At 38.5% G+C, this 18,048-nt stretch overlaps 1 protein-coding gene across 16 annotated transcripts in view; it reads right to left on the reverse strand.

Moving 5' to 3' along the window:
• Positions 1-18,048, reverse strand: part of LOC129775065 (dual 3',5'-cyclic-AMP and -GMP phosphodiesterase 11-like) — a 375,931-nt gene that overhangs the window by 82,072 nt on the left and 275,811 nt on the right. For 3 of the 16 annotated variants that reach the window (XM_055779275.1, XM_055779273.1, XM_055779276.1), the window contains exon 2: positions 13,882-14,479. The exons of 12 other annotated variants lie outside the window; for them this stretch is intronic. In XM_055779275.1, coding sequence (XP_055635250.1) covers positions 13,882-13,942 — 61 coding nt within the window. In that variant the 5' untranslated portion in view covers positions 13,943-14,479. The remainder of the gene's footprint in view (positions 1-13,881; positions 14,480-18,048) is intronic. One more of the 16 variants, XM_055779274.1, reaches the window with a different exon arrangement.

Consider the following 18,048-nt stretch of genomic DNA (forward strand, 5'->3'; position numbering starts at 1 on the left):
ATGAGAAAAAGTTTAGAAATTTGTTCTAAAGAATTGATATCAGAACAATAATTTTGGGCGGGACGAAGTCAGCTTGTATAGCTAGTATAGTTATAAAAAATATAGTTAAGAATTCGGCTCCTTTAAACTTATGTAACTGAGCCTTAAAAATAAACGAATTATAAAAAAAATATATTTTGTTGAGAAAAAAATTAAATAACTCAAAAACCATTTTTCACTTGAATATGTTAAAGTAATAATGGAAATTGGGATCACATTACCAGGATGGAGTAATCAAAGTAAAAAAAAAACTTATGTTGTTTAACTTTTCTATGATTCTTGCGTTCATTTCAAATCATAAAGACCATAATAATTAACTGCCTAAAGCATTCGTCTTCGAGATATTTAATATTTATGTTTCAATCATTTGAATAATTTACCAATTACAAAATACCTTAATGAGTACCGAAAAAAATTCCCCTGTGTATTTTTCCGCAAAACCTCATTAACCTAGTTACTACTCATCCTTAGGTGGTTTTTCTTTGCAAACAAAAGGTTTCCGCGCTACAATTTTTGGAATAAAATCCATGCATACGCCCTTTGAACGAATAATCCCAAAAAAGCTTCATTCAAATCAGAGCCATGCGTTCATTCATGTCAGAGCTGCTCCAGTTTGCCCGATACGTCCTTTGACGTAGAAGTTATCTATTCTGTTCTATAATATAAATTTGAGATTATATCCATTGTACTATACTTCTAGAATTGATTTTCCTAAGATAACTTGCTAACATTAGAACTTACTGCAATATTAGCAAAATTGCAGGAGATTTTCTAAAACACTACCAAAAGCTATTCTTGGCACTTTATAAGAGAATTTAATTTTTACCTAACCTAACGTAAAAAAATCCTAGTGAAACTTGATAGGTAGAGGAAAACGGAACCGTAAACCGGGATCAAATTGATCACTAATTTTAGAAAAATGTGAATATTTCCGATTTTGTTTTGATAGATGTACACCAACTATTTTTAAAATCAGTACTGGTGCTAAGGCCACAAAACCTTTTGATAAGTTTTGTTAGAAAAATCCTTAAGTGTTAATTTGGAAAATTTTTAGCATGAAATTTTAAAATTGATCAATCTACATTTTTCAGGATTTTCTAGTATTGTATGCACAAATATGTATAAAAAAAACAATTATGTCCTTACCTACGGTCATTTTCATGATAATTCAAGGGTTTGAGGTTACAAAAACCCGATTTAATCAAAGGTGTGGTCATGCCTTTCCATAACTCGATTTAAACACTGATCTGCAGGTCATCCGGTCACCAATGAGCTAGATGAGATTCGGTTCTGGTCATTCGTGGTGCTTTTTTGTGAAACAGTTTTTTCTCACTTGTTTGAATAGTAATAACAAGAATTTTATTACTTATTCAACTTATCAAGTATCGGCTAGAAATATTGTGTTATTTTGATGTGTTGAAAATATGTTTTTTACCATAGTTAAAAATGGAAACAAAAATGCTATTCAGAAAAATGTTAATTTCCATGCAATTTAATAAGTGATTTGTTGAGAGTCATTCACAAAAAAGAACTTTCAGATGATTATTGAACATGTCAGATTAAAAAAGTTTAAAACTAAATTGCATAATACCTCTGAAAATTTAGGTTTGTTTTCAGTAATACGTTGGATCAATTTCACCCCGGTGATCAATTTGCCCCCGGATGACGGTGCTTTGATTGTAAGAAATTGAAATTTTTCGATTGTGGTTTTAAGCTTTTTTCCGCTGATAAAATATTTCGTGTTTTGTACAGTAAAGTTCCTACAAGCCTACAAGTCGTCGATTGTCGGCAACAAGATTGATTGTTATCTAAAAAAAAAATCTCAAAAATTGACTTTTCAGACGAAAAAACGACCGAGTGTATTTTTTTAAAAATATTTCGGGATAACTCTTAATAAATCTCAATGTATCATGCAATTCGAAAACATTTGGCATCAAAATATATATTTTTTTAAACCCCCGGTTTCATTCTTCGGCATAAGCTTCGAGTAACCGGTCGTGTGCTGTGAGCGTCTCCGTTGAAGCATTGTTTTCGGTTACCGTTGGCTGTTATTATTTTTTTTTTGTCGCCCGGGTGTGCTTTTTTCGCGCGTTTTCGAATTGTTCGAGATATCGTGGAACGCAGTGTGAACTCGGAATTGGTGAGAAAGGCTGAATCGTCAAAGCCTGGCAAGGCCAGCCGGCTTTCAGTTATCGCCGATTTGTCGCCATCGCAGTCGAAGTCGGACATCGGTGGTCAGTTGCACGCACACAATACCAGCGCGATTCGCTGCTAAGTTACAGCAGTGTGAAGGAGAGCATCACTTCTTAGTGGTGTGTGATAGTGCCGAGCGCTCAAGCGCTCCGATTGAGAAGCAAGCAGCGGTTGCCAGTTCATCAGCACTGGGGTGCATTGTGGTGAATAGAAATAAATAAGATATAAGATTTATTTTTTTTTAATTTTTTTTTTTTAATTATTATTATTATTATTAAAAACAAATTATTAGAATATAAGTACGAATTACAGAATGGCAGAAGGAGGGGGAGGATCTCCAGATATGGAGATCTCTGATGATGACTCCCCTCTGGTTGAAAAAAGTTCTAATAAAGGAACAGCGAAGACACTTAAACGCGTTCCTACATCAGAGGATGTTTCGTCCGGGGACGAGTCTGCTAACTCTAGCAAGCCCCCCTCTAAAAAACCTGCAAATACCTCCTCTCCAACCCCCCTCGCTCCTACAACAGCTCAGATTTCGCCTCCCCATCCTGTTGTCCTCGATCCCCTTCAATCCTCGTCATCTCCTTCTCGTCCTGTAGTCTTCTCTCCACGTGTCAAGGTCTATCCTGAAGATGCACCTGGAACTGGTCCGTGGGTTGTTTTCTTCAGGCCTAAGCCAAACGGAAAAGCACTTAATGTTATTCAGATCATGAAAGATCTGGCAAGATACTCCTCCGTGACAGAAATTTCGAAGGTTAGACCGACCAAACTGCGTGTTGTCGTAGCTGATCGGAAAGACGCAAACGGTATTGTCGTCGACCAGAGGTTTACCCTGGAATATCGTGTCTACGTGCCTTCCCATGACGTAGAAATCTCGGGGGTGATAACCGAAACGGGTCTGACGTGCAAATCAATTATGGAAGGAGATGGCAGATTTAAAAAGCTGCCTTTGATTAAGGTTAAAATCTTAGAATGCCGACAACTCGGCAAAGTCTCCCAGGAAGGGAAAGAATCGAAATTTACGCCGTCCGACTCGTTTAGAGTCACTTTTGCTGGCTCCGCCCTCCCTGACTACGTTATGGTGGACAAATTGAGGCTACCGCTGCGACTCTTCGTGCCAAAGCCCATGACTTGCCTGAAATGCAAGTCAGTTGGTCACACAGCAGCTTACTGCGCCAACAAGGAGCGCTGTGCCACTTGCGGAGAGCAACATGTGGACAAATCCTGCAGTGCGATTGAGCAAAAGTGTCCATATTGCGGAGGAACTCCGCACGTGCTCTCGGCTTGTGAAACTTACAAGAGTCGCTGGGAGAAGCAGAAGCGCTCTTTAAAGGAACGTTCGAAGCGCACTTTTGCGGAAATTTTAAAGGGCGCTTCTCCATTGGCCCAACAGCAACAACCTTTAACCGCAAACAATGTCTTCGCTTCGCTGCCAGTTGACGAAATGGAAGCGGATACAGCTAACGAGGGCACACCGTACATCTTCCAAGGGAATCCCCGGCGCAAAAATGTGACCACTCCCAAAGTTCAAGTACAAGCCCCTCCGGTTATACCCTCTGTTAGCATGCCTAAAAAATCGAGTGCAGCGGACAAGCAAAATCAGGTTCCTCCTGGCTTCCGTGGGAATAATTCACCTTCGAACGACCCAGCACTCGAAGGAACATCAAAAACCCCAACTGTCCCTATTTTACCGTCAAGTTCAACTTCCCAATCGGGATTTATAAAGTTGACTGACCTTGTGGCTCAAATCTTCACATGCTTTAATGTTTCCGACTCCATCAGAACCATTGTCATATCAATGCTTCCAGTATTAAAGACAATTTTGCAACAATTGATGCAAACATGGCCCCTCCTTGCAATGATTATCTCTCTTGATGTCTAATTCAAATAGAGAGGTCGGAGATATCACTGTTTTACAGTGGAATTGTCGTAGTCTTATCCCTAAATTGGATACATTCAAATTTTTAATTCATAAGTTCAATTGTGATGTTTTTGCTCTGTCCGAAACTTGGCTTTCTTCGCGAGATGATCTCTCTTTCCACGATTTTAATATTATACGCTTGGACCGTGATGACAGATACGGAGGGGTGCTATTGGGGATCAATAAGTGCCACTCATTTTTTCGAATTGACCTTCCACCTATTGGAGGGATTGAAGCTGTTGCTTGTCATGCAAACATCAGAGGAAAAGACCTCTGTATTGTCAGCTTGTATTGGCCTCCGAGAGCTGCGGTTAGCCGCAAGCAACTTGTTGACATGTGCTCACTCCTTCCTGAGCCACGATTGATCTTGGGAGACTTCAACTCTCACGGAACTGCCTGGGGGGAACAGTACGACGACAATCGTTCACTGTTGATATATGATCTTTGTAACAGCTTCAATATGACACTTTTGAACACTGGGGAAACAACACGTGTACCTAAACCTCCTGCTAACCCAAGTGCTCTTGACCTCTCGCTTTGCTCGAATTCACTATCGTTAGATTGCAAGTGGAATGTAATCCAGGACCCCAACGGTAGTGATCACTTGCCAATCAAAATTTCCATCACCATTGGGTCAAATTCTTCTGAATCTATAAACATGGCATATGACCTCACAAGACACATTGACTGGAAAAAATATGCGGACGCGATTGCTCTAGCCATCAATTCCAGAGATGGTTTACCTCCATTGGAGGAGTATAACTTCCTTTCTCGTTTGATCTATGACAGCGCGGTTCGCGCTCAAACGAAACCCATCCCAGGTTCCACCATTTCCCGAAGGCCTCCCAATCTATGGTGGGATAGCCAATGTTCCAAGCTTTATGTAGAAAAATCGAATGCATTTAAAGCTTTTCGGAAACGTGGAACCCCTGAAAATTTTCAAACGTATTTAGCCCTTGAAGATCAATTTAAAAACTTAATCAAAGGGAAAAAACGTGCTTATTGGCGAAATTTCGTGGGAGGTTTGTCACGAGAAACGTCAATGAAAAAAATATGGAAAGTGGCTCGAAACATGAGAAATCGCTCTTCAACGAATGAAAGCGAAGAATATTCACATCGATGGATTTTTAATTTTGCACGGAAGGTTTGTCCTGATTCCGCTCCTGTGCAAAAAATTGTTCGAGATATACCACAAGATAGGTGCGATCTTGATTCCGAGTTTTCGATGGTAGAATTCTCTCTTGCTCTCCTTTCATGTAACAATTCTGCTCCGGGATCGGATAGAATTAAGTTCAACTTGCTGAAAAACCTCCCTGATGTGGCGAAACATCGCTTGTTGAATTTATTCAATCGGTTTCTGGAGAATAATATTGTTCCAGATGATTGGAGACAAGTACGAGTTATAGCTATTCAAAAACCCGGAAAACCCGCGTCCGACTTCAATTCGTACCGCCCAATAGCAATGCTGTCTTGTATACGGAAATTGTTGGAGAAAATGATCTTGTTTCGCCTTGATCGATGGGTTGAAACGAATGGCCTACTCTCAGATACACAATATGGGTTCCGCAGGGGCAAGGGGACGAATGATTGTCTTGCGTTGCTTTCTTCAGAAATTCAAATGGCTTACGCCGGAAAAAAACAAATGGCTTCAGTATTCTTGGACATAAAGGGGGCCTTTGATTCTGTTTCAATAGAGGTTTTGTCAGACAAATTACACTCTCGGGGTCTTCCGCCTCTATTGAATAATATTTTATATAACTTGCTTTGTGAGAAGCATTTGAACTTTTCTCACGGAGATTCGGCAGTAAGTCGGGTCTCTTACATGGGACTCCCCCAGGGCTCATGTTTAAGCCCCCTTTTGTACAACTTCTATGTAAGCGACATCGACAATTGCCTTACACAAAATTGCAGCCTAAGACAACTTGCAGATGATGGAGTGGTGTCTGTCGTAGGATCAAACGAATCCGACCTGCAAGGACCCTTACAAGATACTTTGAACAATTTTTCAACCTGGGCCATTGGGCTAGGGATCGAATTCTCCACGGAGAAAACAGAGATGGTGGTTTTTTCTAGGAAGCATAGACCAGCAAAACCAAAGCTTCAACTTTTGGGTAAACCGATCACTCATGCTATGTCATTCAAGTATCTTGGGGTCTGGTTCGACTCCAAATGTACTTGGGGGGCCCATATTAGGTATCTGAGTAAAAAATGTCAACAAAGAATAAACTTTCTCCGTACAATTACCGGCACCTGGTGGGGAGCCCATCCCGAAGATCTTATAATGTTGTATCGAACAACTATTCTCTCAGTGATGGAGTATGGCAGTTTCTGCTTTCAATCAGCTGCCAAAACACACCTCATTAAACTCGAGCGAATTCAGTATCTTTGTCTCCGTATCGCGTTGGGATGTATGCCCTCAACGCATACCATGAGTCTCGAGGTTTTGGCAGGCCTACTCCCACTAAAAGATCGCTTCAATTTATTATCTCTTCGGTTCTTCATCCGGTGTAAGGTCATGAACCCATTGGTGATCGGAAATTTTGAGCAGCTGATCGAGCTAAATTTTCACTCCGGATTCATGAGTTCATATCATGAATTCATCTCCATGCAGGTTGATCCTTCTTCGTATATTCCCAACCGTGTTTGTTTCCCCGACTACATCAATTCCTCTGTGCATTTTGATCTGTCCATGAAGCAAGATATCCATGGATATTCAGATTACCAACGATCGAGGATCGCTCCAACGATCTTCGATGAAAAGTATGGGGGTATCAATTGTGATAATATGTACTTTACTGATGGGTCCACTATAAACGAGTCCACAGGATTTGGAGTGTTCAACGAATTTTTTAGCACCTCACACAGTCTTCAGAATCCTTGCTCAGTGTATATTGCTGAATTGGCAGCAATTCATTGGGCGCTGGACAGCGTCGCCTCACGACCTGTTGAACACTATTACATTGTAACGGATAGTCTTAGCTCTGTCGAAGCTATCCGTTCAGTGAGGCCGGAAAAGCACTCGCCGTACTTCCTTGAGAGAATACGAGAAAATTTGAGTGCTTTATCCAGACGCTGTTATGTCATTACCTTTGTGTGGGTCCCTTCTCATTGCTCAATTCCGGGTAATGAGAGGGCTGACTCATTAGCAAAGGTAGGTGCGATTGAAGGCGATATTTATCAGCGTCAAATCGCCTTCAATGAATTTTACTCTTTAGTCCGTAAAAATACCATCGCTAACTGGCAACGCAAATGGAACGAAGGTGAATTGGGCCGGTGGCTTCACTCGATTATCCCTAAGGTTAGCCTCAAACCATGGTTCAAAAGTCTGGACTTGAGTCGGGACTTTATTCGCACCTTCTCCCGACTCATGTCCAATCACTGTTCGTTAGACGCGCTACTCTTTCGTTTCAATCTGGCCGGCAGCAATATCTGCGTTTGTGGCCGAGGCTACCACGACATCGAACACGTTGTTTGGTCGTGTGAGGTGTATCTTGTTGCCAGATCGAATTTAGAGAACTCCCTTCGGGCTAGAGGAAGGCAGCCCAATGTGCCGGTGAGAGATGTGTTGGCTCGGTTAGACCTTGATTACATGTCCCAAATATATGTATTCCTTAAATCTATCGATGTTCGTGTGTGATTATCCTTATATCCTTATACCCTCCATTTCTTCCTTTATGAGTAATTGGTCCGCTTGCTATAAACAGGAGAATGAAATGTAAATTCACAATAGATGTACGAATAGATTTAAGAATTGAGTGTGTGTGATTATCAACATTGTAATAATTTCCTTATACCCCATCCTTTTCCTGAGAAAAATATGTCACCCTTCTAATCTCGAGTTCACCGCGAGTAATCGGTTTCCCACATTACTAACCATAGATTTAAGAAAATTGTTCATATATATAGTTTTAAAAATATATTTAAGATTTCGGCTCCTTTAAACTTATGCAACTGAGCCTGTAAAAATAAACGAATTTATAAAAAAAAAAAAAACCCCCGGTTTCATGCATACCCCTCTTGGGAGATTTTCGAGGGTAAAAAAATAAAAACTTTGAGCGATTTGAGGCACCCCTAAATCATGTCCGATTTAGCTGAAATTTGGCACAGGTTATTTTTTTTTGTTTTGGGCCAACAAACAAAATGTGCAGGATCGGCTTTCGATCATTCTTATGGACACGTTTCTGTGGGATGAATTGGTCATACAGCTTTCTTTGGTTTAATTGATTCCAGATGCCTCGGAGTTACAAAAAAAAAGTATGGACAGACAACGTAGGATGAGGGAGGAGCTTGACCGAACAACGCAGGCCAGCAAAGACGGATTTTCTTTGTACAACGCATCGAAAGTGTTTGAAAATGACCGAAGACCACTGAAGAGATTCATGCAAGATTCGTCGACCGCATCCGAAAAATCACAAAAACCGTAATTTTTTTCCTCAGCAGGAACTGGAGATGGTCAATGTAATTCTTCTGGTCGGGCTTCTGGTCAATTGCTTCGCTTCGTATCTTCCATTATCAATCAGAGTTGTTTATATCTAATGGTCCTCAATCTTCCTCGAAAAACAGCTTGATTTTTTTCGAAGTGTAACTTCTGACAATTAAATATCATATTGATGGGCTGTCTTCGACATTTTTTTTGAAAATATTTCCGATTTTTTTGATAGATTAATGCCCAATTATTTTTAAAATCAATACTGGTGCTAAGGCCACAACACCTTATGGTAAGTTTTGTTCAAAAAATCCTTAAGTGTTAATTTGGAAAATTTATAGCATAAAATTTTAAAATGTAGCTTCGGGGTGAAATTGTTCCATCTGAATTTTTTAGGACTTTCTAGTATCGTATGCACAAAAATGTATAAACAATCAATTATTTCTTCACCTGCGGTCATTTTAACACTAGATTACCCAAGCATGTCATTTTCACTGCTTTTCAATATCAATTAGGGAAACTGTTATGTATATAATGGCACAGTTTCTTAGAATGTTGTGACTTTTTACACAACATATAACAGTGTTTATTGATAATTGTAGTTATCTCCCCCTCCTTCATTTCCGGAGATATATATGTGTTATATCTATATAGCCCAAAAGCAGTAATTTTGACTGCTTGAGGAATTTCAAATAATAAAATGACTTGCATTACTGAATTCAGTAAATTTCGTATACCAAAATTCAGCATTGTATTGGAAGGCAGTTTTCATTTTTTTCGATTACCGTCACATGATAACATACATGTACATGATAAATTGTCACTTTGGGCGTATTGATAAGTTACAGTTTCTCAAAAATCTAAAGTAGTAATTGTTATTCGAATTTTTGTGCAGTAATACTTGTGCAAACAAGTTGTTTATTTTATTTCTGTTGAGGCCTAAATGCAGGAAGTATATGTTGAATAAAAATGAGTTATTGGAAAAGTAAACGAACATAAGTGAAAAGTGCTTCCATGTACTGAAGATGCAATAAATTCTGAGCTATCGTGTGGAGATGAGGCAGATTGTATTTAAAGTTAAAAAATTGACACTGAAGATAAAGATGAGGAGTCGATCACCAATGATTATGTGAGATGGTCTTATCTCGTTGATAATAGATAACAAAATTATTAAGCATATAAAAAACGCACAAATATAGACTGCTGAATTTTGAGGAATGATTGAACAACAGAATTATCTGAAATGTGTGCATTTATTGGGATTTTATATGTTTGTGTAGCTTTGAGAATATTGAAAATAGTCCAGCAAAATATTACAGTTGACGAACAATTATTTTCGATAAAAACCAAATGCAGATTTTCGCAGTATATGCCTATCAAACTCAATAAACTTTGCATACAATTGGAATGAATGTTTTGAATGGTTTTTATTATTTGAGGAAATATCAACAATGCTTCTCAGTGAACACGTTGTTCTGAAACTTTTCAAGCCTTTTACAAGATGTTCAAGAAATATCACGACCAATTTTCCCTAGCATGACACTCGTGACAAAATTATCGACAAAAAACAATTCTGGTGGAGGAAACAAAAGAGAACTATCCAAATAAGATTATCAAACGGAAGATAACATGCCTCGTTTTTCAATTCTGTCATGCAAATCAGAGAATTGTGTTCTTACAGTATATAAAAGCGGACTAAATAAAAGAGTAGTTGTTCTAGATTTTAAGCATGAATATGTGAAAATTTATAAAAGTAATGAAAAACACATGAAAAGGGTGCCTGAAATTTGGCACAGGTTATTTTGTTTTTGGGCCAAGAAACAAAACGCGCAAGATCGGCTTTCGATCATCCTTATGGACACGTTTCTGTGGGGTGAATTGGTCATACAGGTTTCTTTGGTTCAATTGATTCCAGATGTCTCGGAATTACAAAAAAAAGTATGGACAGACAACGTAGGAAGAGGGAGGAGCTTGACCGAACAACGCAGGCCAGCAAAGACGGATTTTCTTTGTACAACGCATCGAAAGTGTTTGAAAATGCTCGAAGACCACTGAAGAGATTCATGCAAGATTCGTCGGCCGCATCCGAAAAATCACAAAAATCGTATTTTTTTACCTCAGCAGGAACTGGAGATGGTCAATGTAATTCTTCTGGTCTGGCTTCTGGTCAATTGCTTCGCTTCGTATCTTCCATTATCAATCAGAGTTGTTTATATTTAATGGACCTCAATCTTCCTCGAAAAACAGCTTAATTTTTTTCGAAGTGTAACTTCTGACAATTAAATATCATATTGATGTGCTATCTTCGACATTGTTTTGAAAATATTTTGATACAATTTTCCACGGAACGTTTTTGAAAATCTGCAACCATCGTTAAACAAAATCATAACAAGCTCCAAGAGTCGTTCGGAGGGGTTTTGCAGCTCCAGAAACATTAACTTAAAAGGCATTGTGATCCGGCAGTAGTTGCCGATTTCTTTCACGTTGATAATAGTTAATCTTCAACAAAAACCTAGGGTGATCAATTTTGCGTTGTCTATCATATTGCAAGGTTGTATTTGTTTATTTTATTGTAGGCATAAACGATATGTGTAACTATCAGAAGACAAATAATTTCCGAGAATACACTACAAATTCCAGGAATTAATCTTCAGGGTCTTAAACGCACACTCAAAAGAAAAATGTTAAAAGTCAGTTTACCATTGATCGTTCCACCCCTTATTTTACAAAGGTCTTTAAAGTGAGGTTTCCCTGTTGATCATCGAAGGGTTGTTTATTCCACAAAACAGAAGCTGTTCCAGCTTTCATCAATAATAAACCCTCACGATACTGGGTAAAAAGCTGAGACGAGACATGACAATAGGGGGGTCGATTCCGGACCACTTTTTCTGTCAAACTCGGACCACTCACAATTCGGCTTCTGATGGGTTGATGAGGAAACAAATTGACAAAGATAAATATACAAGAATAGGATTTCCAACTTTTTTAAAGTGTTGCCAAAAATATTAAAAATAGAATAATACTTGCAATCACATTTCAGTTAGTGAAAATTTATACTATCAATTCTTTGTATATTTTCATTTCTTTTACGTCTTTTTTTATGTTCCCTGAAGAGAGGAAAACTGCATCGCACCTTTTTGTGATTCTCCTGCCATCTAGCATAGCACAATAGCGGCTGCCTAGCAGAGAGCATTCAATGATTTTCCAAACGAAAACTATTTAACAATCGAATTAGCAGCAAATAACAAATAACAACCAAGGCAGCAGAAAAAATATTCAAAATCATGTTGGAACCTGAATAAACATACAATAATACATACATACAAAAAAAAGCTCTGAATAAACGCTATGTTATAATTTGTAAATGTGTAATTTAATCAATATTTCAGTACTGTTAGTATTTGAATGATATCAGGGTTGAGTTATAGGGTCTTACTCCCGTATACACTTCACGGTGAAAACGAAATTAAGTGTATGCGCGATGGCAACGGTACGGTGTCGATATCTATATACGAAATTAGTTTTTAACAAGGCCGGCCAGAAGGCAGATTTAAATTGCTAAAATCTGAATCAAAATTTTTACTTGGCGCTATTTATTCACTTGAAGCACATCTTTCTTACTCTAACTTAACAAGAATTGTATCTGAAGATAATGTTATATTAAAATGATAAGTTTTAGTAGAAATGGCGGAAAGTGTATAGAAAACACTTTCCGATATTTCTACTAAAACTTATCATTTTAATATAACATTATCTTCAGATACAATTCTTGTAAGAGAATATTTCACCAGATGAAGAAAACAAAGTTTTCCATTCACATTGAACACCTATATGATACGGAGGAGTAAATTTTCATTCGTAGTTTCTATTTGTAAAATTTTCATTCTGCCTAAAAACCCATTATTGTTTTTGACGCTACTTTAACTCATAAAACGAAGTTCAATGACATGTCGATCATTTTGTTTTCATCATGAAGTGTACACGGGAACAAGGCCCATAGTATCTTGATAAATAAAATGTATCATAAATTTATTTCATCCGTTTCAACACATCATACTCCTGCTATCAAATCCACTTTTTGTGACTTTCTTTGTTTCTTATTGTTTAAAATATATGACATCCAGTTGAATAATACAAAAACAAAAAGGTACAGCTCAGAAAATACATGATACGAATAACACATGTTTCTCTCATGGGAAAATAATCTACCGAAATTTTATAACGTTTGGCAACTTTCACATCTCGCTTTCCTGTTATCTAGCACCTGATCGACGAGAATGAAGCAAGAAGAGTAAGAAGCCAGTTGTCACGTCTTGTCTTAGGTAAAAAGGTTCCTTCGTGATTACCATGAGCTGGACATACATTTTGTGCAAAACATAAAGCATTACCAAGCAATTCAGTCTATTCCAATGCAACCCATCAGATACGGTCATTGCACTTCACGTTCTTCGAGGCAATGAAAAAAAGGAGGTTTACAATAAATTGTGCGTGAAAATATTGCAGAATGTTAACATGTTCCTTTTTTGATATTAACACATTCACCAAATGCGTCTGATATTGATGATTGAAATATGTAACAATATAGCGTTTTGAAATTTTCTCTAGAAGATTTTCGTTTGATTATTTTTTTTTCAAACAAAAATTATATAGGTCTTCTAAATACTCTATTCCTTTCAGAAACACTCGTTTCCTCTTTTTAAATCACTATATTTTTTTTCTTTTCTTATGTAGAAATAATCCTCGGTATCGTTCCATCAACGTAACCTTCCCCAAAATCAACTCAATAAAAACGAATTATTCGTGTTCAATATGCAACATGTCCCATCGTCCCCATCACCAAACGATACCGAAGCATTTGCTGAAACCTTAATAAAAAAAAAGGATAGTCCGCGATGAATCGGATCGAAAAATGGCAGCCATCACCCTCCAAGTAATGTTACTGCCTGTTTTCTTTTCTCATAACATTACCATGCTAAGACGTTCAACAGTATTATCCGGGCCTAAATTTGCGAGAAAATGGAAATCATCGTTTCACTGTTCAAAAGCGACCCTTTTTTGCTGTTTTCTACATTTTTTGCTGCGATAAATAAAGTTTGTTTATAATTTGCTGTCGTTTTCTATTTAAGTCCAGTCCAAGACGAACGGGAAAAGAGTCTTGTTTTTCATCAACAAGGAACATAATTCATGAGCTGATAACCCATAACGAATATTTAGGATCATTTCCTATTTATAACATGTTTAATCGTGGTATTACACTTTGTAATACGATTTGTCCTATCAAAACATTACACATTATTACCTTGCTTATTTTTCTTATAACGGCAACCATTAAAGCGGCACATGCTAGCACTTTGGCCCATCAGGGCCTTGAGTCGTCTTGGTAGTACAAAACTTCGCTTCTTTATTGTTTCCGGCGAACGATAGTGTCACTCGTAAGTCTGTTGCACTTGGCTGTCTTTGCACTGCTGCTGCTGTCACTGTTGAAGTTTACAGCACCACTACTAGCGTCACTACCCCAACAAATCCCATAACTTCTTATTCTTCTCGTTGACTCAAACGATACGGAGGAGTGGGTGCGGAAGAAACTCTTCATTTTACAATTCACAATGGCCGCGCACAATAATATCACAACACTCTTCACGCGGGGCAGCTGTCCTTGGCTTGGTTTCTGCAACGCGCACCGAGAGGTGATAATCCATTGGTGTTTTCCCTCTCGATGCCGTACGGTTTATGCTCCGCCAATTTTTCACTTTCCTTCTTCCGTAGGTCATCGTCAGCAGCACGTGGTATTTTTTCCATTAGTACACTTTCTGTTTGGTTGTCTGTTTTTCTTCGGGCTGTCTATTGAAGCCCCCACCACTTCATACTAAGTACAGACGAATTACATTATTCATTAACTGCATGCAGAGAGAGAAATATTATAACATGTGTCTTAATTTTTTAGATCTTTGGGTTCGTTTGAAGTTTGAAGAGGCATTAGGATTAATAACTTGGACTAAAGTTCATAGTCGAGTGCGAACTACCAACTAGTACTAACGACCGCTCTATATCAAAATGCATGAAACAATGTGCTTGGAAGCAGAATCAAAAATACCATATGTTATATCCAAGATTCAAATCTTGAATCTCTCATGTTAGATTTCAGATAATAGACTACATACTCAGACTGCAGGTAAGAGTTTACAAGCGCAGATATTTAGACTATTGATTCCAAACCCCAGACATTTCAAATTCCTAAAGCAAATTCCATTCACAAATTTCATTAAATTTAGATCTGGATTAAACTTTCAGGTACCAGATTCCTGGTTCCGTGCTGAGAACTAGAATCTTAAATTTCAACAACAGCAACTCAAAATGCAACTGTGAATGCAACAAAAAAAATTAAAAATGTACCTCAAAAGCTCTTATGGCCGAGTTTCAAAAAGTACAAAGTTGGCTACAAATTGTCCGTAAAATGGGAATATGTAATTTTTCCAACAACTTTTCTACCGTTTCTGCACACTTTTATTTAATAAATCCGTACAAGTCAAAAATTGTAACTTTTAGAAAAACCGTATTCTAAAGGGTGTGTCACATCAAATTGCATCACGGAAAAAACGCTGTAGAAATTTAATTTTTAGGAATTATATCTTCAGCTTTCGCTTATAATCAGATAAGAGTGTATAGATCACGTTGACCATGCTTCACTGTCAAATTTTCGTAAATTTGGAAAAATGTCGTCGAACGAAAAAGAGCGTCGTGAATTAATCCTGTGCACTCATTTCGAGAATCCGGAGTTGTCACATCGGGACATCGGAAAGATGCTGGGAATCGTCCAATCCACGGTCAGCAGAGTAATAAAACGATACTTCGAGAACCTAATCATCGACCGGAAGGTGAAGAACGGCAAAAATGGATGCTCCGTCAGTGAAAAAGATCACAAGCGCGTAGTTAAGCAGTTTAGACGTGATCCGAGAAGTTCGGTCCGGGATGTCGCCAATAAGCTGAATTTGTCAAGTTCATTCGTCCAGCGGACCATGCAGCGGGAGGGCCTGCGTACATACAAGGTTCAGAAGGCTCCTAACCGCGACGAAAGGCAAAACATGGTGGAGAAGACGCGAGCCCGGAAGCTGTACACCGAAATGCTGACGAAGCCGCATTGCCTGGTAATGGACGACGAAACCTACGTCAAAGCGGACTTTCGTCAGCTGCCGGGCCTGTTGTTCTTCTCCGCAGAGGACAAATTCAGCGTTCCGGAGGAGATTCGCAAGCAGAAACTATCCAAGTTTGCCAAAAAGTACATGGTGTGGCAAGCGATCTGCTCTTGCGGAAAGCGGAGCGCCCCCTTCGTGATGACCGGCACGGTAAACGGGCAGGTTTACCTTAAGGAGTGCCTACAGAAGCGCTTACTACCACTATTGAAGCAGCACGAGGGCCCGACCACCTTCTGGCCGGATCTCGCTTCGTGCCACTATTCAAAGGACGTGTTGGAGTGGTACGAAGCCAACGGGGTCACCTTCGTGCCAAAGGAAATGAACCCGCCCAACGCGCCGGAGCTTCGCCCAATAGAGAAATATTGGGCGATTATGAAACAGGCCCTCCGGAAGAACCCAAAAGTTGTCAAATCGGAGGCGGACTTCAAGAGAAAATGGATTTCTGTTCAAAAAAAACTACAACCTGATGTTGTACAGAACCTTATGGACGGGGCAGAACCTTATATGACGAGCATACGGGCTTGGGCTCGAAGTATGAATAAAAAGAAAATGTTATTTCAAAACAATACAATTGGAAATAAATGTATTTAAATTTTTTTTCTAAACTTTAATTCAAAAGTAATTTACTAGTTATCCATAAATCGCTGAATTGGTATATTTTAGAAGAAAAAAAACCGTTGTCAAAACAATAAAATTTCTATGTCCAAAATGAAGCTTAATTGATTTTTTGTGTGAAGCACCACAATGTAATCAAATGCTTGTGATGTTTGAAATATTAATTCGATAAAAAGTTTACTGATTTTTATATTTTACTAGCTGACCCGGTGAACTCCGTTCCGCCCAAATTGACGTTTTCTTACTAAAGATACACTGTTTGTCCGGATGTCAAATATTTGATACATATTGACAAATTAAGATTGGTTTGATGTTTGTACAAACTCTGTGACAAACAATGTCAAACATCGTACATAGAAGTAAATCGACTGAAATATTTAAGGTGTAACTAACCATGTAACGACTGGTTCGAAGAACAGACAGAAAAAATGTTTTAGGCATCCAATAATTCAATGTTTGCTTTTCGTGTTTTGTGTCGAGTATATTTGATTAGTACAGATTGATAAATTTTTTTCCGTCAAAAAGAGTCAAATATTTGGCTTCGGTCTAACAGCGTATGAGCCTTGAATGAATTCCGAGGGACAAGCTCTAGAGTACGCGTAACCACAGTGCAAGTCGAAGGAAATTTCAGACGAAAAATCCCTCGGCCAGAACGGGAATCGAACCCGAACACCATACCCGGCATGATGATGTGAGAGGCTAACCATTCTGCCACTGGTGCACTGCAAGGTTAAAGTCTACGGGCGTTGAATAACGGAATGTATCGTCCGATTGGTTTTAGAGTTCTCTCGGTTACCTCGGTGAAGAAGTGCTCGACAAGTTTGTCTCAAACACTAAGCATCTTATTCAACTGCTCCATCCAATGTGGCATCTTTCCGAAAACATGGAAGAATTCCTTCATATTCCCTGTTCTCAAGAAAGGTTGCAAAAAGGATATAAGAAACTATCAAGAAATTGCTTGCTTATGCACGGTTTCGAAATTGTTCGAAATAATTGTACTAGATTGCATTTCTCATTACTGTAAAAGCTACATAGTTCAAGAGCAACATGGATTCATTCCCAATCGATCCACAGTCGCGTCAAAAAATCGATGCGATATACACTGATTTTTCAGCAGCTTTCGATTCCATAAATCACCAGATAACAATCGTCAAACGTCTTGGTTTCAGTGGCTCTTTTCTGGGTTGGTTGCAATCATATCTGACAGGCCGAAAAATTTCAGTGGAAATTGGTGACACTATCTCAAAGCCCTTTCGGGCTACATCAGGAGTTCCTCAAGGAAGTCATCTCGGTCCGTATATTTTCTTACTTTACCTCAACGACATCAATACCATACAAATTAAACACAAATTTCTATATTACTCGAGAATTAATCAAGCAAATGGAACGAAATTTGGCATATTGAGGTTTTAGGGTACAATAAATGATTCTATGGTGGTTAGACTCTCCACCTTCCTCTCTAAGGGGGGGCTGCCATACAAATGACACACAAATTTCTGCATTACTCGAGAATTAATCAAGCAAATGAAATGAAAGGGCCTGGCCGGGTAAGGGAGTAAAAAGTGCCCCCAAACCAAATCACTAGCTGTATGGCAAATATTGTAAAGGACATTAAATAAGAAATTTTGGTGGTTTATTTGAACCCCTATGTGGTTTGA

This window comes from Toxorhynchites rutilus, chromosome 3 (genome assembly GCF_029784135.1).
Source record: "Toxorhynchites rutilus septentrionalis strain SRP chromosome 3, ASM2978413v1, whole genome shotgun sequence".
NCBI classification, from domain to species: Eukaryota; Metazoa; Arthropoda; class Insecta; order Diptera; family Culicidae; genus Toxorhynchites; species Toxorhynchites rutilus.